The sequence below is a fragment of the Penicillium malachiteum genome, assembly GCF_028827825.1.
Source record: "Penicillium malachiteum strain IBT 17515 chromosome Unknown utg000003l:1.0-4950554.0:1.0-4952489.0, whole genome shotgun sequence".
NCBI lineage: Eukaryota > Fungi > Ascomycota > Eurotiomycetes > Eurotiales > Aspergillaceae > Penicillium > Penicillium malachiteum.
Window position 1 is genome coordinate 2642777 of NW_026643096.1, and position 22448 is coordinate 2665224.

Consider the following 22448-nt stretch of genomic DNA (forward strand, 5'->3'; position numbering starts at 1 on the left):
AGCGTCGGCCGGAACCACTGGCAACAGTAAGAGCGGGACTCAAACCTCTAGAATTGATAGGGTGGCAATAGCAACTAGCGCATCGCCAGAAATATTTACGGGGTCTCTAGCATCTTGCAGAAATTTTTGTATCGTCCGAATAGCCTCAACTTTGTGATGTTAAAAGACAGTGATGAGATGTGGAGTCGGTCCACTTGTACATATTCTGTTCACAGCCATCACGCTGAGCACTGAATTCAAGACGGCGGGACCAGATACCATGTATGGTAGGCAATTAGTTCTGAGGTTTTGACCACGCTTCCAAGAAAAGTTGAGTATGTAAGAATAGACATCTCTCACTAGAACCAGGTCAGGATATATAGTTGTTCGTGCCAGTGGAGGGTGGAATAACTTCACACGCAACATACGATAATCAAAGAGCAGAGTGGATCCCTCGATACAATTTACGGGTAGTCCTGTATTCAAGGGGTTAATAATTCTTCATTGTCGGGTCGGATTCAAATTGGGAGAAGGAAGAGACGGTAGGTACCTTGCAGGGCAGGTTGTATCTGATATGTCCGGTCCATCATCCACATCTGGGATAAGGCCCTGGCTGCTCTACCACATCTAACGCATACTACATGAGGTCTTAGCGCGGAAGTCCATTGGAGTTGAGCCGATAGATAGTTCGGTGCTGATTTGTTGAGACGCCATGCTGCTTGCTGCTGCGGGGCGGAGGGAGGTTTCTCAAGCGCTTGGGTATCTTTGACATGTTTCATGACATGCGACCGAATCCTGGACCTCGTGGATGTGCTCTTGGAGTTCTCAGCAGATACAAACTCAAAATTCCTAACATTATCTGGTTTGAAGACAAACTGCGTAGCCCCTGCAATATATTCATTATTTCAGTATCCCTACGACTGGAGAATAATTTCAAGTTGAACTGAAGTACGTACCGGTCGGGGGTAGAACTTGATTCTTTTGACATAAGCAGTCCATTAATCAGACTTCTTGAGAATATTCAGGTTCCTTTCACAAAAAGACGCCCGCTGTTGAGATTTCGAGATGATCAGAGCGGGGTTCACGGGTACGGATCTCGTCAGATATAAGCATTCTTGGGCGTCTGAGCTTGAACAAATCAGGAAATGGACCCCTCGGTACGGCATTGGTGCGGCTCATACCACTTCTCCCTCTTCTTCTTCTTTCTCTTCACAACACACAAAATATCATCTGATTTATCTTTCTATCCGTTTGTCCATCCCTCCTTGTATGCAGCAAGCTGGGACTGCTTATTCTTCATTCTTTCCTCGCTTCCTCCGCTCCACTTCAGCCAGCTTTAGGTATTGACGACTATCTGACTCAGTCAAGCGTGGTAATAATACAGGGAACATCATTTGATGGTGATAAGTCTGAAACGAGCTCTGTATTATTGGAATTCGCAAGATAATATTAACTAACAGCACAGAATATCGCGTGCTATGGCCCTGAAAAGTGAGTTTAAGACTTTCCATGGCTCTCGGCAAAGTCAATCGCACAATCAGCTACCTCTTTCCAACCGTCTTGGTTGACGATTCCGTGAGTTCGCCCCTCAAATATCTTCAACTCCACAATCGCCGTAACTTCCGCCGCAACATAGGCATCATATTCCTTCTGCACAGTATGCCTCGGTACAACGTGATCATTGGTTCCCGCTATCAACAACAGTGGAGCGCGATCCGCCTTGTCGAAGTCAACATGCCCAGGGCCTGATTTCTTCAACATACCCGCTACACCCTGCCACAATACATGCGCCACACTGGGAATTGCATATCGCGAATAAAGAACGTCACTCTGCTCCCTCGTCAAGTGGTTACCAAAGCAGAAGTGAAACTGCTCTGCGGTGAATGGCACAGCGGAATGAGCATGTAAAGGATTTGAAAGAACTGGTCCAGTGGCTTTGAGGACATTGACAGACAGATCGAAGATTCCTGCTGGCTGCGCAGGGCTGACACCAATTCCCGCGCACCCGTAGCCACGAGAGAGAAGAATCTGAGTGAACAGGCCACCGAAACTATGCCCAATTATAATAGGCGGAGTCTTTAGGGTTGAAATAATTGATGCATAATGATCCACGATGGATTCGATTGATTGGTCGGCAATGGGTTTCGAATCAGCGCGAATCTCTTCTGGAGTGCGATTATCGATGCCTGGCCAGCCTGGGGCGAGAACTTTGTAGCCTTTTGCCTCGAAATATGCAATCCAGTATTCCCAGCAAAGTGGAGTCATCCAGAGGCCATGGATGAGCACGATGGATGGCTTGGGGATAGAGGATGCCTCATCAACTGGGCCAGCCTCTTGCTGATCCGCCATTTTGCTGAGATCAAGATATCAACTAAAAGTCCAAAGAAATTATTTGTGGAAGAGATTCAAGTTGGAAAGAATTAGTGGTTGAAGAGATGGATAATTATTGGGGAATTTTTGAGTTTTTAAGAGTCATCTATCTCGTTTTAGTAAACCCAAGAACTAACAGTGGTCAAAAATAAATGAATATGGCGGGGTTTTTACGCGATGTCCCATGCGTTACTCCTCTCTCTGTCTGACATGCAGATGGCAAGTACCCGATGGAAGTAGATTTTACTCACTTGACACGAACCTGTCAAGTAATTCATTAAAACTTACATGCTTTAGGCAGCTAGACGAGCCGCTTTGACCATATTTCTCACACACATCCAGTTATCCTTCCGTGATACCACGAAGTATACACATGTGCATGTTCAAGTCTCAAGGTTTCAACCTTAATTAACCTTGCCCCAGAATAAATTTCCCATTCAAGACAAGGTATCCAGTAGCCAATATAACATAGGAAGGATAAATAGCGGGCCCAAAAGTGCGAGATACTAATGCGTGCTCAAAGTTTATTTTCAAGGTAAAAATGAAACTGGTATCTATGCTTGTAGTGTCTGCATCACGGCGCATGTCCCAGGTTTGGTAGTTGTCTCAATTAAATTTAGATCCAGATCTCATGCAGTAAGATAGCAATAAGCGGAGCTCGCGGAGCTCGAAGTCCGAAAAACTCGAACCTTCAAGTGTTGTCAGCAGCTATACTACTTTAGGTCAATGATTGGCCCTAATTTGGAATAGTGTCTTTTATGCAGCTTATCCTCATGATTCATGAACATTTAAATACGAGACAAATCTTGAGGAGGCCAATGAGCGACTCCTCCACAGATCATTATTCATGCATAAAGACACCTGAACTCTAATGAAAACCCATAACCCCTCTTCCAATGAAATCACTTTTCATATGCATATATTTGCCCGATTTGAATCCCTGCAATCACACCACCATGTAACCGCCTCTTTTTTAGTGGATGTGGGTATTTTTCCATGCTTGAGGCCTCAGAGAAAAAGCCCAAAGTCAGCACTAGAGATGTAGACAATGACAGAAAAGGTAGCAAGTCGCAGTCTTGTTCCGGGTGGCTGTAAAGGATGCCATCTTCTGTATGACAATATTCTGATGACGCAATGACTTCCAAAAAGCTGTTTGCTCTCAGCGTCAGCCATTTTGGTCAATTTTATATCGATCCAGCACCCGCCCTTGCAAGACGCTCAAGAAGGTAAGGAATGGTGAGTCAGGTCCCAGTCCTTTCGTTTCCACGGCGCAAAATGTAGATTTCCTCACCGATCAAACGGAGCGCACAGGAAAAGCTTGTCTGTGAATAGCTCGTAAATAAGTCCTTACCCCGGAAGACTAACCAGTTTAGGTCAGCGTTTGACTCAGATCAGGATAAGTGCGGTTACCATAAGCTTGCGAAAACTACTTAATTCTAGTCTCACGATATTTTTCTCTCGCCTAGAGATATGCAGAGCGAAATTTGGAATTATTTCGTGGCGTGAAGGGCTTATGCACTGGGAGCTTCCAACCCGAAGTTGTGACCAATCGTCATTCTGTGGAATCAAATGTCTGTAGGTGATTTTGGTCTGGTGTCCGACCATTTCCATCAATGAAACATTAAATGAAGGAGTAGTCACAAACATTGAGATAGTGATCCTTACTCCAATGGTTGGTCTCTCACAACTAATTTCACCCCCAGGAGATGTTGGCTTATTCCTGAAGGGCACATGACTGTACGTAGGCTCCATGAATTATAAATAAAGCCAGCTTGGACGACCGGCTTTCACTCATATTCCCATCTTCTATTCACAAACAAGTCATTGAATCTGAGGTCGTCGAGACTGAACTATTCCTTCAATAATGACTGAAACTTCAATCGGTGTTTACCTCTTCTCTCGTCTCCGGCAGCTGGGAATCAAAAGCATCTCCGGTGTTCCTGGTGGTAAGGACGAGAGTCCTATACGTTCCACTTAAATCTCGCTAACCAGCTTTCCTTGATAGATTATGAGCTCGTTTTGCTGGATATGATTCCTGAGGCGGGATTGACCTGGCATGGCAATGCAAACGAACTTATCGCAGGCTATGCTGTAGGAATTGTTCCTTTCATCCTGCACTAAAATTGCTAACTTGTCGCTAGGCCGACGGCTATGCCCGTGTTCAAGGTGCTGCCGCCTTTGTAACCACATATGGCCCTGGTGAACTATCAGCGTACTGTGCAATGGCTGGTCAATACGCGGAATATGTAAGCATATGACATCCATGTGGATGATCATTGGAGATATGAGGAATTGCCTTGACAATCAAAACAATAGGTCCCTGTGGTTCATGTTGTTGGTTACCCGTCCACCCTAGCCATGAATGCAAAGAAGATCATGCACCACAGTCTTGGAGATGGTAACTTCGGGTAGGTCGGGATCAAACATACTCGATCCTAGTTGTTGACGAGTCTATGCAGAATGTACCAGAAAATGATTGAACACATTACCGTTGCTAACACCGTGCTCACGGACGTTAAATCTGCTGCATCAGAAATTGACCGTGTCCTCAATGGTGTGTCCTTCCCTCTTGTCGATGACATTCTCCAAATGATTTCTTCTGACAATATTCTTTAGCTATGCTTTATCATTCAAGACCAGTGTAGGCTCCGATGGACATCATCCTGTGTCGGGCAAATTGCTGACATGCCACAGCTACATTGGTGTTCCCGTCGATATCGGTCCTCAAATGGTATGCAGTGATCTGTTAGAGTCATCCCTGCAAATTACACTACCAGAGAACGATCCCGAGCTGGAATCCAAAGCTATTGAGGAGATCATCTGTCTTCTTCAATCTTCCCAGCAACCGGTTATACTTATTGATGGAGGTATGTGCCAGATGACATTTAGTCACAGAAGTCTTACTGACACGGTCTAGGGGCTATCCGTCATGGTCTTGTCGAGGAAAGCAAAGTGCTGGTTGAACAGCTCAAAATCCCATACTTTGGCACTGCGATGTCAAAGGGGTTTCCCGAAACAATTGGAGGTAGATTTGGTGGTATATACGGTGGTGGTGCATCCACTGAGGGCACCAAACACGGCGTCGAACAGAGTGATCTTGTCATCATAATCGGGCACTATCCGGTATGTTCATCTTAATTTCTGTCGCTGGATTATTCAGACTAAACTCAGAACCCGAAGAGCGATTTCAACACGTAAGTGCTCAAAATTCCACTCCCAGGTTTGTGGGTAAAATCTCAACTCTAACACAGGGGCGAGTTCACCACCAAACTGCCTGGAGGCAATGTCATCGACTTTCAGCGTATGGAGCTCACCATCACCGGAAGTCAATATGAACTTGCAGCAAAACATGTGCGTATATCCTCCCATCTCATCGCATCTGATACTAAACCGCCATATCAGCTTCTCCCTCGGCTGATCCAGGAGCTTTCCGATCTTGATTCAGTCGTTGCTGAAAGAAGTGTTTCTTGGGACCCATATCCCAACGATTCAACCCCAAAACCCGATAAGTTGACACAGGATTATCTTTGGGCGGTCAGTCTACCTCTTTCAAATTCAGTTCTGAGACTAATCCAACTGGTTTAGCAACTTGGTAAATACTTCCGACCGGGTGATTTTGTCATCGCAGAAACCGGAACCTCCAGCTTTGGCATCCCTGCGTCGAACTTGACGAACGTAAATGACGTTCGTATGTTCAACCAGACCGTATTTGGCAGCATCGGCTACGCGACCGGAGCCGCACTGGGTGCCTTCATTGCAGGTAAAGAAGACGGATCCATCAAACGCGGTATCCTGGTCACTGGCGAAGGATCACTTCAGTTGACTGTACAGACTTTCTCTGACCTGCTTCGTCACGGACTTAACACTACTATGTATGGAACTTGCCTTCTATCGAATCACACTAAACGCACTTTATTGACCATATACCTTGCATTTCAGATTCCTTCTCAACAACGATGGCTACACAGTCGAGCGTTTGATTCACGGCATGGAGGCATCATATAACCAGGTCCCGAGGTGGGACTACAGCAAGCTCTGTGACACGTTTGGGCCTTCATTCCCGGCCAGATATTACCGAGTCCAAACAGGGGATAATTTGCTTGAGCTTTTTGCGGATGAGCAATTTGTCAAGGCCGACTGTACACAGGTGAGTTCTTCCGAGCGCCAAATCAAGCACTGGTCTATTTGATAGCTAATTTCAATAGGTTGTCGAGCTGATGCTTCATAAGCATGACGCCCCTATGTCTGTCAAGCTGGCGACGAAGGCTGTCGAGGATTTTAACAACAGCAAGGGATGAATTGTTGACTTCCTGATCAGCACTAGCACCTGGATGCCTCCCGACCTGTCATTGCTCAAGTCTTCATGTTCCTAAATACTCCGTTCATTACTTGTCGCTTTCGCAATACAGACCAAGCGATGCCTTTTCGCTTAATGGGAGACTCTTGTGACCAGCAGAAATATTTCATTCAAGAATATTGGCCCATTACATACTACTTACTTTTATGCTGGAATGCTTCGGTGAAAGAGATACAGCCAATCAATCCGACCAACGATCCGATGCCAGCCCCGCCAACGACTCCGCGCCAGCCCCCTAACGTGGCTGCCGATGGCCTCCGTAAAGCAACAGCAAGAGCCCCCATGACCGCTCCCGGCTCACTCCAATTATCAATTGCCAACTGCCCAGTATTATATCGTAGACGCCAACTGCGATCTGCCCATTCAATCCCCTCTCGGCCCCACATCCTGCCGATCATTCCGACTGTTGCTATTCCAGCGCCGATGATGCTTCCAGCACCGGCCGATCGTAGGAGAAGAGGTATGGTAATGGCCCGACGTCTGAATACAGACTCGATCGTACCGCTTATCAAGCCAAGTGCAGTGCCTAGCTGGAAGCCGCGGCTGGCGACATGGGTGGCGAGAATGGTTCGCGCCAAAGGTTGCTCTTCGGCATACTCGGCTGTGGGGTAAAAGTGGGACATCGGGATGAATTGCCAATCAAGAGTGATTTATTGGTATAAGAATCGATATTGTATTGTTTCACAAGGCAAGTCATTGGTTTTATAGGATATCGTTGCTGATACGAGGGTGGCGGGGGAATCCCACCGGAGAATGTTCTGGCCCGACGTCAGCCGTCCATATACGGCTGGCGTCTGGCTTCGGCACGAGGTGCCCTCCAGACTAATTTGAACAAATATGTCTTCAATCGCCATTTCAAGTTCGATTTTCGTTCTAGCTAGTATGCAAGGCGAGCTTCTCAAAGTCATCAAATGAAATGACATCCTTTCGGGACGCTATTTCAAATTCCAATTCGGATCGATATATTTACATAAGAATAGAAAAGAACTTGAAGGCAGTCTTAAGAGCATACCTCACTGCTCATTAGGGCTGCCTGGCCTATTCTCTCAATTCAAATGTTATTATCTCCGAGACTAGCTGAATCCCAGGGCCTCAGCCTTTTACAATGTGCCTAGGTATCAAGTCACTATGTCCTTGCCATAACGCGTGTGGCAGGTTTCTGGGGGATTAAGGGCCAAAGCCTCTGAGAGAGTTCTTCTTTGGTGAGAAATTCAGCGATTGTCTCGTCAAGCTTACAATTCTAAATAGCCACGGTAGATTTCTTTTAGCCATAACCAACATTTGAATTAGATGACTAAAAAGATGGTACATTGAATGGTAGATTAGAGTGTTTCTTATTGAGGTAGACACGCGTTGATGACTTAGCACATAGTGGAGCTTTTCCAATACCAATATCATTCATGATGCAATGATACGTTGTCTGCCACCTGGGCATAGCCCTGGAGGTAATCTAATCTACTACTTGGTTGATATACTCTTGAAATACGGAGTACACTAGTCGAAATACGCTAATTGGCCTCCCCGGGACGGACGGATGCGCCCTTGCAGGAAGTCTGTTTTTAGAGCTCAACACACTGTTTGAGCTTCAAACTTATGAGATCATCCGTGGGGGCCAAATGTATCACTTGAAAGATGCGCCAAGTTCAAATCGCGTAATTACATGTGAAATTTGGGGGCCACACTAATGTCAGTTGTTCAAATCAAGGCAATGCCCCTGCAGTCCTGAAGCTCGCGCTCGTTCCCAAATTCTTTCATGATCGTCGCGATCTGTGTGATAATGTTATCTTTATTTAGGAGGTAAGGTGCCAATCATCTTTTTTCTTCTTGCTACGGTCGTCATTACCCCGCAGAGCTATATTGGGAGTCCAGCCCCCCTAATTAATACTTATCTCAAAACTCGCCCCACTCCCAAATAACCTTAGGATGCTTTTTTGACCAAGTACACAAACCAAGGACACCAAAAGCTGGGCCAATCACCATGCCTTCGAAGAGCTTTACCTATTTCTACACCGCGTACACCCTCGCCACCCTCCCGGCATGGCTGGTGGCCGTGACGATTTACAACATCCCAAAATTCCTTCGTCCCAATGCCGCTTGGTCGTACAAAAAGGCATATACCTGCAGTATGTACAATGCGACGCTGAAATATTGGACGACTGTGCAGAAACTTTGGCCAAAGCCATTGGAAGCAGGCCCATTAGGAGATAGATTTATTGATTGTGCTGAACCCCCAAAAGAGCATCACCACAACGACCGAAGAAGGCCAAGAACAAACAGAATCCGAAGTCTACAAAGGTATCACCCACTCAGTTCCAGGAGTTGAGCCCGTACCCGTTGGGGCTATCTGGTTCCCGAAGGTCCCATCTGAGCCCCCACGGCGACTCATCATTCATTTCCACGCGAGTGCCTATGTGATGTTTGGCAGTCGTCCCGGTGAAACTGCTGACGTAGGTATCAGTGAACTCAGCAAAGTGTCCGGATGGCCAGCGCTTTCCATTGAATACCGTTTGTCCCGGGATAAGAAAACCACATTCCCTGCGGCACTCCAGGACGGAATCACTGCCTACGTCTATGCTCTCGAGGTACTCAAAATCCCAGCATCTCGAATCGCATTCGCTGGCGACTCGGCAGGCGGCAACCTCGTCCTGGCACTGCTCCGCTACATCAAGGAGGAGAACCCGGCACTTCCGTTACCTCGCTGTGCGGTTTTGGTATCTCCCTGGGTAGATCTGAGCACTAAATCCATCGAGGATTTGCCCCTGAACCGCAATTACAACACCGACTATATCAAACAGGATTTTCTTGAGTGGGGCCGGAAGGCCTACACACCTGAGGGCTGGGATAGTAATAACTCCTGGATGACTTTTCTTGGAAACGAGACTCGGCTTGGTATCCCGGTCTTTCTCAGTACTGGTACATCGGAAGTCCTTTATGATGATAACTTGAAGTATGTGGAGAACTTGAGGGAGAAGGGTGATGAGGTTGAATTGCTTGAAACTCCTCTCTCATGTCATATGCCTTATCAGCTTGGCAAGGATTGGGGCCAGGAAGAAGATCAGGCTGTTTGCGTGAAGACTATAGCTAAATTTCTCGAGAAAACCGGTGAGTGAGTCCGCAGCTGGGTGCATATACCTCTCCTCCAGAGAGATAGACTTTTCAACTGATGGAGGACTCAATATTATCTACGCAAGTTTGAACACTTGTGCAATACATCTTTACGATTTCAAGTTATACGGAATTCAGGCAACGTTGGAAATTAGTCTTCAAATTGTTCAAGTTGATCCTTGAAGTCACAAACGGTGTCCACCTGGGCACGGGTGTTCATCTCCTAATCCATGACGTAATTGAGGGCTTTATGGATGTCTCCCGAGGTCTCAAATCTCGAGCTTTTTTCTTTGGGGGCTGAGGGAACTTCGTAGTCTTCCAAACATGCCCACAATATCGGCGCGAGTGAAAGGCCAGCGAATGCGAAGATGCGCTCAAACTCGACAACAGGATTGAGAAGAGCGGAAATCCAGCACGTGAATAATCAGATGTGAAATAGTTGTGTTCCGGGTTATGTATTCAGGTGATGAGCCCGGAGGCCCTGAATATAAGAGCGGCAAGGGGAGCTGCCCAAACGAATCAAAAACATACAACAGCATAAGTATGACCGTGGTCACCTAGCGCCCACGATTCAGGCGTGGGCGGCTTGCCGCTCTATTCAGTCCTCTTCAGGGCAATCCGGTCAGATATTCACCCACCTGAATATTCTTCACCTAATGTATCAAGATGTACGTTTTCGCAATTTCAATTTTCACTTTTGTGAGACCCTGATTTTTCTCCTTCTTGCTCTACCATCTCTTTCATCCCTTTCCATAAACACAGCAAGATGCGTACTAAGTATGACCACACGCTTAGGTACCTAAACAATGTTGTGGACTACGAAGAGCATAACAATGATGTAATCCAACGAAAGGTTCTGCCACGAACTGAATCTAGGTATAAGGACAAAATGGTCCTTTTTGATATGTAAGAAAGGTGTCTTATCCGCAAGGAAAACCACTAAACTACTTAGGTTTGTCAAGTTACATCCACAGGCTATCAGCCCTCCAGATATCCAGACGTGCCGCGCCTTTATGGAGTGGATAGGGCGAGGAAAACACGGTCGGATTGAAGAAAAGCCTACAGTCAAAACAATGCTTGGATTTTTCCGGGAATTCGCAACGCCCCTGAAGAGGGAAAGGAGTATTAATCTCCCGTCCTCTACTAGGACCACAATAAATGAAGTCTGTACTTTACTTCTGTTTGAATAAGTGAGAGCTAACCTTGAGCTAACATTGGATAGTTTGTTCTTGGAGAGCTTAGGCTGAAGATCTTTCTTTCGACTAAGTCAATGGATAAAGATGGGGGTGTGTCTCCAAATGATTTAACTATCTTGATGACTCAGTTATGGTGTCGCGACCACCATGAGTACCGTGGTAGCCCTCCCGATCGAGCCAGAGTCCAGCTAAGCGCTGCAATGCTTTTATACTGCTTTACTACTGCGCGGACAGGAGAGGTCCATGAGTCGACTGCGCGAAGACATGAATCCCACCAAATGGGGAACAGCAAGGATGATGATTTAGACGCCCGGGTGATGGCTGCTTGTTATAAGGTAATCCGGTAAACCTCATTGATACAGACTTCAGCAATTGAAAGCTTACTACTTGATTAGAACTTTTTACTTACTGTCGAGATCGTTGATTGTACAATAATGCTTGTATTAACATACTAGCATGAATTTGTCAAGGGATTCTGGAGAAAGAAAAAATGGAGTATCCCGACCCATGCATTCTACAAGGTGGATGTTGAGGATGTACCTATATTCCTGAATCTCTTAATTTTCTTTTTGCCAATGGCAACCGCGGACCAGGCGTTTGGAAAATATAGGTCTGTGATGGAGATTCTTGACGCTGTTGAAAAAAAAGGGAAAGCTGGTCACTCTCGTTCGAAGATTCTCAAGGTGATTCATATACGTGAGGATATAAAGGAAGTACCGGTATTCCGGCAATATCTTGAGCATTCCGTAGGTGACTACAAAGGAAATACCAGAGCCGCAGATTCATTCGACAAGTCATTGGTCAGTCTAGGGCATAGAAATGGTTATTCGCTTAATATCACTATTCGGGCATATCGGAGATGAGCTTTACAGGAAGCAGGTATGACAGTCCTTATCTTTATCTTTCTACATCTAACGGTCATATAGATAAGAAGCATTCTGAGTCTACAAGGATGAAGTTTGCTGGGCATATTAACCCCAATACTTATGGGAAGTCATATACGTATCCTCTGAGTGAGGTTGATAGACCTGCAAATGACCTCGGGTTTGCGAGCAGACAGGAGCATATTCAAAATCGTCGTGGAATAGGCCTTTACCACAGCACTTTTTCACCACAGCTACTCCTCGTAAAAGCGGAGTACGAATTTCTTGCTCGGGAAGATTTTTCGCATATCAATTACTTGATGCCCAAATTAAGTGCACAGCTCTTGAGTGTGGGCCCGGAAGAACAACGAAGAATCCAGCTTGAGCAGAAAAAGCTTTATAGTCAAAAGGGGTCTCTATACAACGATGAGCTTCGAAGGGTATAGTAGTATTTAGAAGGTCAGGATGGAAGTCTTTTTACGGAAAGTTTATTTTACTATAGGAAGTAAGTGATGCTTCACAGAGATTTCCTTGCCGCTATACTAAAATCTAAGATTGGCCTTTGAAGCTTAAATTGTAAAAGGGCTTTGTAGGTATTAGAATCACTATGTAGTGACACAAAAAGGATATTATACTAAGACAGCCTTAGCCCTATTAATAAGTCCTGCCTCTGTGGAAAGCATATGGATGAGTATATTCATATAGAAAGCTTGAAAATCCAATTACTAACCAGAGTAGGCTACAAGATCACCGAAAATGGCTATATCTCTATCGCTGCTACTCAAGATACTACCAATCGAAAAATCGGTTCGCGGAAATGTGCTTTGAGTATGATCTATGGTTTACGTGCGAAGGAAAGTGGGAAACTCATTGCCAAGAGCATCTGGATAATCCGGTCGAATTGCTCCGCTGCGATCCTTTGATTTTCCAGAATGCACCTATAAAGGTAGGATTATATCCCTTTTGCCTGGGGTGTAATAGTGCGCCACCATCGAGAAGAATGCGCCATTTCCTGACCTCACCACCTCAATGGCACTCTCATATCGAAGGTCACTTAGAGGCCGTAGAGCTCGATTTTGACTGCAAGCACCCCGCCTGCTCCACAAGCTTTCAAAGCTTAGATCAGCCGACGTGCCATCTCATTGATTCCCACTGTTGGCGCCCGAGACGCAACCACTCCGGAAAGCGAAAGCGGCAAATTGAAGATTGAGTGGCTTATCATGAAATATTCCTTCGTGTAGTAGGGAAGTCCGTCTTACTTTTTGTATGTACAAGACTGCAATTTTAGCAAGTACTAGAATAACCATCTCAATATCTCTTTCTCCTAATCATGCTACGGTCTTTGCTCTCTATGTTCCTGGATCGACCTGTATATTCCGACTACTATAGTTAATAATACTAGTATTCTCTTCTTTCTTATTTAAGTATCCACTTGAAAGAGTAGAGCCGTTCTCAAGGTCTATTCATTATATTGTCAGAGCTGATCTAATCTATGATGCGATTTGTTACTCTGTTTAGAGTGAAGAGTGAGGAAGAATGGACATTGAATTAACCCTCCTATTATTCCCAGTGCTACTTCCTCTGAGCTTTGATTGATCATGTTTAGAGAGAAGAAAAAAGAGAAGTTTTGGAAAGAACTTCGAGCCTTATTATCAGGCTATTGGAGCCATCTTTTGGAACTCATCACTCGGAATCTTCCTTATGTGTCTTGGAGCTTCCTAATACTTCCAAAGTGACCTTGGATAGGCATTGTATTAAAGACACACTGATTTGGTAAAATCAAATGATGTTGTATTGGGCCTCAAGATTGGATGTAATCTCAATTTGAGCCGCGGGCACTGGACCATGATTTGAATATTGATCGAGTTCCCTCCCACCCGATCTAAGACCATTTTCCTTTCGAAATGCATCTGAGTCTGCCCTTGTTTGGACAATATTCTGACTTGAGCTGCCAAAATCTCTCCGAAAAGAACTTTCAGTAGGTCTTGGTCCTGTGTATGCAGATGAATTTTCCGATTGTAGATCGATAATACGGACTATCTGGGTCATCTGGCGCGATATTACATGAGGAACCTCAGTTGTAATTTTGTTTCCTGCACATACTGCAGTTTTTTAGAACCTAGGTATGAGTAGGGCAATATGGCTTTGCGAAACTAACTTGCCATCAGTGCATTTCCACGATCGTCAAGAAAACTACTAGGGATTGAATTCCTAGCATTTGCAGCTGAAGGAGTTCGGAAAATTCTCCTATGATTACTATTCCATGCTTCGAGTTTGGGAAAATTTTTAGAGTGACCAAGTGAAGGATATGGAGCTTAAAGGTGAGTTTCTGCGAAGTTCAGCTTATGTGCATAAAGTGGAAGTGCGGATATTAAATACATAACCTCCTGCATCCTGACGCAGGAGCTCATTCATCCAGTCATATACCCATTCAAAATTCCCTTCTGATGGTCAGCAATGGAGAAAAATGGCGTCTGAATAGCATCTTACATTTGCTATTGATCTCCCACACAACAAAGATATCACAGCCTTTCCCTGGAGTTGAATTTCTTTCCACCAAAAGTTTAATAAAGGAAAGTATCGACGCAATCCCGGTGCCAGTGGCGATACAACGTAGTCGGTTGTAGGCTTCCAGATCATCCAAAAAGCTGTAAGGACCATCTAGCCATGTCAAAAATTCTTTCGAACGGTGTTTTATCAAGCTTCGTGTTAGTCTCTTCTCCGTGTTGGTAAGCATTATGATACTTGTCGCCTGTCCCTTTGAGTTCTTCTGCCACTAGCATATTGGGAATGAATAAGTACTTAGACCAGAGCAGAGATTAGCACGTGGTATCCATATGTATAACCTCATTTCAGGGCGAATGTAAAACAGCCTATTCAGTGGGATCAAGATATGGACAGCATCAGCGTTTTCCACGGGTATTACGAGTGCTCAACACGCAATTTCCGTGCCTTTAACATTTCTAATGATAAGAAAGATCCACCGTGAGGTAAAGGGAATCACAATAGCGAGGATACAGATAACAGTTTCTATGATTGTGAAATCTTGAGATCTCAACAAATAACATAGAATTGGTACCAATGGCCAGGCCGGCAACCCGATGAATTTTAGACAGAAGACGTGATATAAGCTTGTTTAAAATCTGTGTTTTTAAAGCTAATAAAATCCCAGATAGCCCTTAAAGCATATGAGTAATTTTTTCACTAAAAGTTCATGGGTTTACCTTACTATTAATCCATATAGTTGGAGTTTACTACTTGGGTGCCAGCCAGCCTGGGAGATTACAATTGATGCGTAAAGTATGGTTTGAACAGTTGACATCATTGCCAATGTGGAATGCAAAATACTCAATGTCTCGAGTGGAACCCCAAGCAGATATACCAGGTACCTCAGTCGATCACTCATGAGAAGAGGTATAGTGTTAATGACAGCCATATATCCAGATCAAGCTCTAATCTCTGTGAGATTATGGGTTTTTATGAAGGTGCTGACTAGCATGCCTGTCCAGCATATGATCTGCAATAGAAACCAGGCCCTTGATTTTCCTCCAACAATTGTTGGGTGGACCAGATGCTTGAGAATGGCGAACATAGCCCATCCGGAAATAGATTCTTGTGCATTGAGATGTGCGGCGTATCTTCGCATGAAACTCACGCATCTTATACGAGCCCAAAAAAGCTAAAGATATTATCGAGCCAAGAACAACAGAATATAAAGTTGCAGGGTCAATCATTGTTAGCATGTCTATCGTTCACGCTTTCATAGGGTGCGTGATCCTCAATGCTGGTTCCCGACCTCGGAAGGTCCAAAGTTATAAAGATGAATTGAATTTAGTTATACCTTGTTTTTAGAGCATCTATAATTATATTTATTCAAATCTCGGAACATGAAACAAAGATCATGATGCACAGGCCTCACAGGTCTTTCTCCACCATGGGCGATACAACAACGGTCAATCGAAAAATTTTTAGATCATGCCACCTTTATAAAATATGTACATATCGCCTTTCTCCAAGTTCAAAATTCCTTCATCACATCTTCGCACATGTAAAATGTCGACATCTCTACATCACTCCAATGAGGTCCGAAGGCGTAAAACATGCTTTCGCAAAATTCGCCAACTATGCTCTTTGTGCCATATGAGAGCAGTGGTCGTTCTAGTTGATAGAGGCAATCGCCATTGGATATTCAAAACTCATGATGATATCCCGGCCCTTGACCAGGTAAGATCAATGACCGTAATACATATTCATGCCCCTTCTTTTTGCGGTTGTTGACTGAGCTTACAGATTATACAACACCCTGTTACACAGGGACATGATGATTTCGAGCCATTGCAATTGCCTACCCAGCGATTTTCATCCGCTCCTCAATCACACCAGGGGGCTTCGACTACTATATTCACCCCGCCAAGCTTTCGTCGTGGAAGTTTATGTGGGGCTATCATGGGGACGAAGTTCATCGCAAAGGATGTTTTATCTTCTGTCAGCTATTTGCCATGGGTCGTGCTGCGTATTCCGACGTGGCCCGAGAGGAAGGCGTCGATATCATAGGGCCCAGTGCAATCCCGATAGAAGAGGGCGCTCCAGTACCCCGAGAGATGACTTTTGACGAGATCCAGCAGGTGATTTCGGATTTTGTATACGCTTCGATGAAAGCGATGGAAGCCGGTTTTAATGGAGTTGAGGTTCATGGTGCGAATGGGTATTTGCTAGATCAGTTTCTTCAAGACACCAGTAACCAGCGCCAAGGTGAGTTCGGCAGTAGTGTGAAGAATCGATCTCGTCTTTTGGATTGTGTGATTAAGGCTGTTGCGAACGCTATTGGTCCTGATCGTTTCGGGCTTCGATTGAGTCTATGGAGTGTGTTTCAGGGTATGCGCATGTCGGGTCTAATCCCACAATTCACGAATATCATTCTCAAGGCCAGAAAATTCAATATTGCCTATCTTCACTTGATTGAAGGACGAGTGACCGGCGCGAGAGACAATGACAGTCATGATACACTGGACTTTGCATATGATCTTTGGACTGGCCCTGTTCTGGTTGCCGGTGGTTACACTCTATCAGAGGCAAGGAGATTGCTTGATGAGATACACCCGGATAAAAAGATTTTGGTCGTTTTCGGTCGATATTTCATCTCGAATCGTGATCTTGCTTTCAGAATGAGAGAGGGGTTAGAGCTCACTGCGTACAGAAGGGATACGTTTTATGCGGTCGGCTCGCCTGTGGGATATTCAGATTATGCATTTAGCAAGTAATTTTGGAACTTGCAAATTAGATTGCTTCAAATCTTTAGACTGAAAGATCTCGCCTTTCATTTTGCCATGACAGATAGCACATATATACACTCATTTCAAGTTCTTCTTCATTATTCACCTTCACATCGGCTACCCTGTGGCTTCAGGCACCCCTCCAGGTACTCACATCGAGAGCAAGGTAGATAAATAAGCAGTTACCTATGTACAAACACGGTTTGACTATTGACTGAGTGTGTATTTGAACATCCTTCAGGGCTGGGCATGATGACCGTTGGCTTTATGAGAAGAATGTGAGGAACCCAGTTGTGTTTTTTTTAGACTCTTGGTCTGGCTTATTCATTGATAGTGTCGTTCTGCTGCTAAATGGAAAGAAACTTCGTCCAGATGTCCTCAACTTGTGAAACATTTACTTCGTATTGAATAATTGTGTACTAGATGGGCTGTCATCCGTCCTCTAATGAAATCTAGAAAATGGACACAATTAAAATTTCAATCAACATCGGCATTTCGTAATCCTGAAATGAGAGGATCGCGTTGATCACAACTTATCGAGCCGCAAGAAGCCCTCCACAGCAGTATGTGGCCCATCGGGAACAGAGAACTGCTTTGAGGTCGGGATAAGTGTGAACTTTTGGTTGGTGAGACCGGTCGCATCGAACTGTATGGGTTGCACCCAAGTCCAGCTGCCTTCCGCGGGCGCATCGATGGAGAGTGAAGGGGCTGGAGCTGGCGTCGCAGAGGCAGCGGGCGGCGCAGAGGAAGAAGAGTCAGTAGTAGTGGCAGTGGCTGGCGCCGCGGTGCTCGGAGGGGAGGCTGTATCTTTCGAAGTGCCAGGTATATCACCCGAAATCAACAACGGGCCCGCACGCATAAAAGTTCCCATCTTCTTCAAAGCGCTCTCTAACGCCCATGGCGGTATATCAAGCGAGGTGGTTGGCAAGATCCCTGAAAAACCGTTGATACTCTGGAAGGGGTCCACAAGGGCACCGAACACGCGGAATTTCCGGTGATGCGCCTTGATAAACTCGTCTATCTTGGTATCTGCTATTTTGACGGCGCCATACTCGATAGGGTCGATCCAATAGGGAGTGAATGGCAAGTTTTTGGCTTTCAACACCTGCGGAACTGGCTTCATTTCCGGAACGGTAGACCCAGAAGCGGGAGTAGCAATTGCAGAGGAAGTGGACGACAGAGAGCTTGCCCTTCCTGGGCGTATAGGAATAACAGAGGTATTTGCACCAGTGATATCATTACTCGCTGGGGGCAGTGTGACAGCTTCTCTGCGTTTACGCAACTCTCTCTTTTTCCCACTCAAGCCGTAGTGGGTGAAAACCTCGTCGAAGGTGAAACTAGGCTCCCCAGAAGCGGCTTCCTTATCCTCGTCAAAATATGCGACCAGCCCATCGTGGAGACTCATTTGATCACCGAGTTTCAAGTCAAACTGGTAATTCAACACGCTCATCTCCAATGGGGTTGCGGTGTCTGTTTGATCCACCATTGGTCTGGTGGCCAACTCCAGAGACCATCCCATGGAGACAAGGGCGAGAGGCCGGCCTATCAACGCTGGAAGAAAGGCTGCCAGCGTGCTGGGCGCATGGTGGATGTGCTCGTTTGCGTCCGCTACCATGGTCCAAACACGGTGTAAAAATTCGTTTGACGAAGATAGTCTTTCCATGAACGTAGCGAGCTCTGCGCACGTTACAGGAGGAACGGCGTTCGTTGTGGCCGCATCTGGGTTCAACCAAAGTCCTTTGGTAGTAGGGGCACCGACAAGAATCTCACCGCAGAGAGTACCGTCGCCTTGGAATACTTGCAAGCTTTCGTCCTGGAAGTTACACACCACCCAGCCCCAGATGGGGTTCTCCCATTCAAGAAGGGGTCGCCAATGGGTATCCTCTGGCGATGCATTCGTTACTGGTTCAATCTTCTGCTCTTGCGCTTCTCGCACGACGAAAGAGGAATTGAATCGTATATCTTGATTAACACGCGGCCCAAGTTGGAAGAATTGGGAGCGTCCTTCAGGTTCTGCGAGGGCGGTATTGGCGAAGACCCGCCCGGCCAGATTGCTTCGCTGGCACGCTAAATCCTCGCTGACACTGGGATAGATTGGACGAAAAGGCTGTCCAGGACGCGGATCAAATGCGCAGACAACTTGGCCGAACTTATCGACGACATTAAGCTTGGTAAATCGGACCTGACCGTGTGTGACGGGTCGGAATAGTTGGCCGTCTGTGCTGCGCGACACGCCTTGTACCGGCAGTAATTTGGTGTAAGGGGTGACATCTGCACCAGAACCTGTTGCCAGGGAATTTACCACGGCAGAGTGATCATTTGCTGAAAGCTTAGGAAAAAGAGAAGATATCCAATCTGAGATCTGCTTACTTTCTACTGCGCTAGCTGTGGCGTGAGTACCCCGAACGAGCGTCAACAGATGGTCGCCAATGCCTTCCAACTCCGCAGACAGAATATTTGTCACACCAGCCACCGCTTTTTGAATATCTTCTTTGCCTTGGTCACCTAGGATATTCTTGAGGTCTTCTGGGCTGGTTCGGCGGAGGACTTGATCGACTAGAGTTCCCAGGGATTGGGGACCCTCTGGAAGAATTGCACTTCTTCCACTGAGACCACGACAAGATTTGGTAATCTCAGGATCACCTGTTAGATTGGCATCATGCTTGATAGTGTATTTCACAGTTCCATCGTTGGTTTCCTTCAACTTCCAATGCTTCATTGGGACATGGAAGTAATCGGCTTCCCACTCGATAAAGAGGGGGAACCAAGCCTGAGAGGATTGTGCATCGACCTGTGACGTTGGTGGAGCATCGGTTTTCTCTTCAGGATTCAGCCAATCGTGCCTCAAGTCGTCAATGCAGGCATGAACCCAGGGTGGCAAGTTGACCAACTGGCCCTGAAATACCTGCCATTCTTCGTTTTGATTCACTCTGCTAGTGCTAGACAACTGTGTATTGAGTTGGACTTTGACATTATCGTCTGTAAAGTCCGCTGGCCAGCTCGACTCCATATCTGACAGCAATATCGTCGGATCTCTTGCGCTGAAAAATCGGGCTGCGGGAATTTTGGCCGTATGGGAACCGTCCTTCCTCAATTTATCGATATGTGCGGACAGGGTTGGAAGGACACCGGACTTTTTATCGCCACGGTCGAGTTTCATGAGTTTTGTCAATATGTTGCGCAATCGGTCGCGCGTTTCCTTCAAGTGGTCCTTGTACCATGAACGCATGGTGGTGAATCCATCCTCATCATCGTTAGTCAAAGATCCAGCATTGCCGTATCCAGCAGCGCGGGCCTTCCACCATTCACAAAAGAGCAAGTGCTGAAGCAGATCGTAATGTCTGGTTGCCGAGTCATGGAGACGCTGGGCAGCGTTGAGATCATGAAGCATTTGTAAAGTTTCGGGTGGCGGTTTATCATCCTTCGGCTTGACTTCGTCGCCGGATGGTTCCGTGTTTGAGTCTGTTGTTGAAGGTTGGACTGTAGCTTCTGTTGAGACTGAGGGTGGCTGAGTTGGGGCCGAGGCTACTGTGGTGATATCGTGCTTGGTGTTGGAATCCTTCTTAAGTTTCCACACATGTCCTCCATGTCCTGGTTTGAAATGGCTGGATTTTTGTTGGGCTCCCTGGCTGGAACCTTCTCCATCATCACTGGGATTGGCAGCGAGAATTTCCAGGTGCTTGAATGCGGCCGCGAGCTTTACATCGGCCTTGGTTGGATCAGCTGGACATAGATACGAAGCGGTCAGGGCATCTAGTAGATCCGTTCCTACGGCCACAGGGTGAAGTCGAGCAAAATTCTCAGCGGCCTCGTCAGCAGGTACCTTTGGTGGCTGCTTCGCTACCGACCAAAAAATGTGATCGGCCCTTCCATGACACAGGGAGCGGATGCGGTTCTTCCCTGGCTCGTGTCGCAACCATTCGATGTTTTCCTCAGAGCTGAGCTTCATGCCATGAGTCGACAGCAGCGCGGTATTGCTCGTCGTCTCGCCATTGGCAAGGGGATCATGCGCCTTCAATCCGTGATACCCGACGACAAGATAAGAAATATCGGCGCTCTCTAGCGTACAAACCTCATTCTTATCAGGTGCAAAATATGTCAAGTCATCGTGCATAGCAAAGACATTCATGCAGTGGTGCTGAAAATCAGTAAACAGCGGATTTGCGGAGTCGGCAATGGTCAGAGGGATATGAAAGCTCTGCGAATCAACAGCCGCAGGGTCCCACGCGCCATGCCAGTCCTGCAAGGGGTATTTGGCCCCTAGAAAAACTCCATGTTGCGCATCAGTGGTTCCTGAGTGGTCAACAAACGGCGCCCCCTCAGTGTCAAGATCAAGATTTGCGAACTCCTCGCGATCAAGACGACGAATACGGTTGCTTTCTACGACAAAGGCCGAGAATTGGCCGTATTGGCCTTGCGCTGGTACTGATGTGTGTATACGGCGGATCACCACCCAGCGGTCGGGAACGGCAACAAACTGCAATCAAATTCAGCGTCGAGTTTCAAACAACTAAGAATGTCAATTTTTACCTCTGTTGATCCCGTAGTTGTTTCTCTTTTCTCTTGTGGGAGCCCCTTTTTCTTGCGTTGTTCCTGGTCCAGGTCCTTAGCGGAATCTGTGGCCGCGATACCCGCGCGAAACGGCTTGGGGATGGTCCAGTGCAGATACACGCCCAAGCGATCTCGACGAGGCTTTCCTGAGTCCAAATCGGACAGTCGCTCGTTGGTGGCTGAGAGGGCAGCAGAGCGGAGGTCGAGATGTGGAATCACATCGTGCTGGAGACGGTCTCCGGGCTCGAGACTGCCATAATCTGGCAAGGAGAACGGGGCAATCAATGCCTTCCCACTGTCAATGACATCTTTATTAAGGATGAAGGCATCGACATTCAAGGGAATGCACACCGCGAGAGGGGGTTGTGACTGAGCCATGGCGCAACCACCATGATCATAATTCTTGCGACCATGTCGCCGTGAATCCCAGTATTAAGGCATACTGTCCACCTCATGTGAATCACTCGGCTGTTATCACCCTCGGCGACACGGACTTGAGTGGGGAAAAGGATGTTCGTCTGCGCAGCTGAACTACGGAGTACTCCGTAATGCCGCTAGTGTACCGTCTTGCTCGCCCCCTGTATGGTACAGTAACGCGTGTATTATACAGCCGTGACAAGACAGCCCATACGGGCCATACCGAGTCGCCTCCTAAAATACTCATTATTCCTGCTGTCTTCTTCCTTGCAAGAAGCATTGATTTTTACCACATTTAGCAGAGTGGAAAGCTGCATCCCAGTATCTGACAGCAGAA

General features: G+C 46.3%; 8 protein-coding genes across 8 annotated transcripts; 6 read left to right on the forward strand and 2 right to left on the reverse strand.

The window, feature by feature from the left end:
• Positions 1–1476: 1476 nt before the first annotated feature.
• On the reverse strand, positions 1477–2328 carry N7483_007344 (alpha/beta hydrolase; the record flags this gene model as incomplete). The annotated part of the gene is made up of 1 exon (XM_057090781.1): positions 1477–2328. One exon carries the CDS (start codon positions 2326–2328, stop codon positions 1477–1479), a length of 852 nt encoding a protein of 283 aa, XP_056945522.1.
• A 1885-nt stretch (positions 2329–4213) lies between these two features.
• On the forward strand, positions 4214–6647 carry N7483_007345 (alpha-keto acid decarboxylase family protein; the record flags this gene model as incomplete). The annotated part of the gene is made up of 14 exons (XM_057090782.1): positions 4214–4295; positions 4355–4440; positions 4491–4595; positions 4666–4757; positions 4809–4903; positions 4966–4990; positions 5044–5216; positions 5267–5472; positions 5521–5543; positions 5601–5700; positions 5752–5883; positions 5935–6221; positions 6289–6496; positions 6555–6647. 14 exons carry the CDS (start codon positions 4214–4216, stop codon positions 6645–6647), a joined length of 1707 nt encoding a protein of 568 aa, XP_056945523.1.
• A 193-nt stretch (positions 6648–6840) lies between these two features.
• Positions 6841–7329, reverse strand: N7483_007346 (uncharacterized protein; the record flags this gene model as incomplete). The annotated part of the gene is made up of 1 exon (XM_057090783.1): positions 6841–7329. The coding sequence occupies one exon, from the start codon at positions 7327–7329 to the stop codon at positions 6841–6843; it is 489 nt and encodes a 162-aa protein (XP_056945524.1).
• A 1355-nt stretch (positions 7330–8684) lies between these two features.
• N7483_007347 (Alpha/Beta hydrolase protein) lies at positions 8685–9816 on the forward strand (the record flags this gene model as incomplete). The annotated part of the gene is made up of 2 exons (XM_057090784.1): positions 8685–8829; positions 8915–9816. The coding sequence occupies 2 exons, from the start codon at positions 8685–8687 to the stop codon at positions 9814–9816; spliced, it is 1047 nt and encodes a 348-aa protein (XP_056945525.1).
• Positions 9817–11033: 1217 nt separating this feature from the next.
• Positions 11034–12316, forward strand: N7483_007348 (Zinc finger C2H2; the record flags this gene model as incomplete). Its single annotated transcript, XM_057090785.1, is given in 4 exon segments — positions 11034–11342; positions 11463–11807; positions 11818–11886; positions 11942–12316. Coding segments are annotated over 4 exon segments (1098 nt in total), but the record flags the coding sequence as incomplete, so codon positions are not given.
• Positions 12317–12335: 19 nt separating this feature from the next.
• N7483_007349 (uncharacterized protein) lies at positions 12336–12793 on the forward strand (the record flags this gene model as incomplete). The annotated part of the gene is made up of 2 exons (XM_057090786.1): positions 12336–12375; positions 12510–12793. The coding sequence occupies 2 exons, from the start codon at positions 12336–12338 to the stop codon at positions 12791–12793; spliced, it is 324 nt and encodes a 107-aa protein (XP_056945527.1).
• A 3576-nt stretch (positions 12794–16369) lies between these two features.
• N7483_007350 (Aldolase-type TIM barrel) lies at positions 16370–17131 on the forward strand (the record flags this gene model as incomplete). The annotated part of the gene is made up of 1 exon (XM_057090787.1): positions 16370–17131. One exon carries the CDS (start codon positions 16370–16372, stop codon positions 17129–17131), a length of 762 nt encoding a protein of 253 aa, XP_056945528.1.
• Positions 17132–17835: 704 nt separating this feature from the next.
• Positions 17836–19214, forward strand: N7483_007351 (uncharacterized protein; the record flags this gene model as incomplete). The annotated part of the gene is made up of 3 exons (XM_057090788.1): positions 17836–18137; positions 18374–18772; positions 18836–19214. The coding sequence occupies 3 exons, from the start codon at positions 17836–17838 to the stop codon at positions 19212–19214; spliced, it is 1080 nt and encodes a 359-aa protein (XP_056945529.1).
• Positions 19215–22448: the final 3234 nt, after the last annotated feature.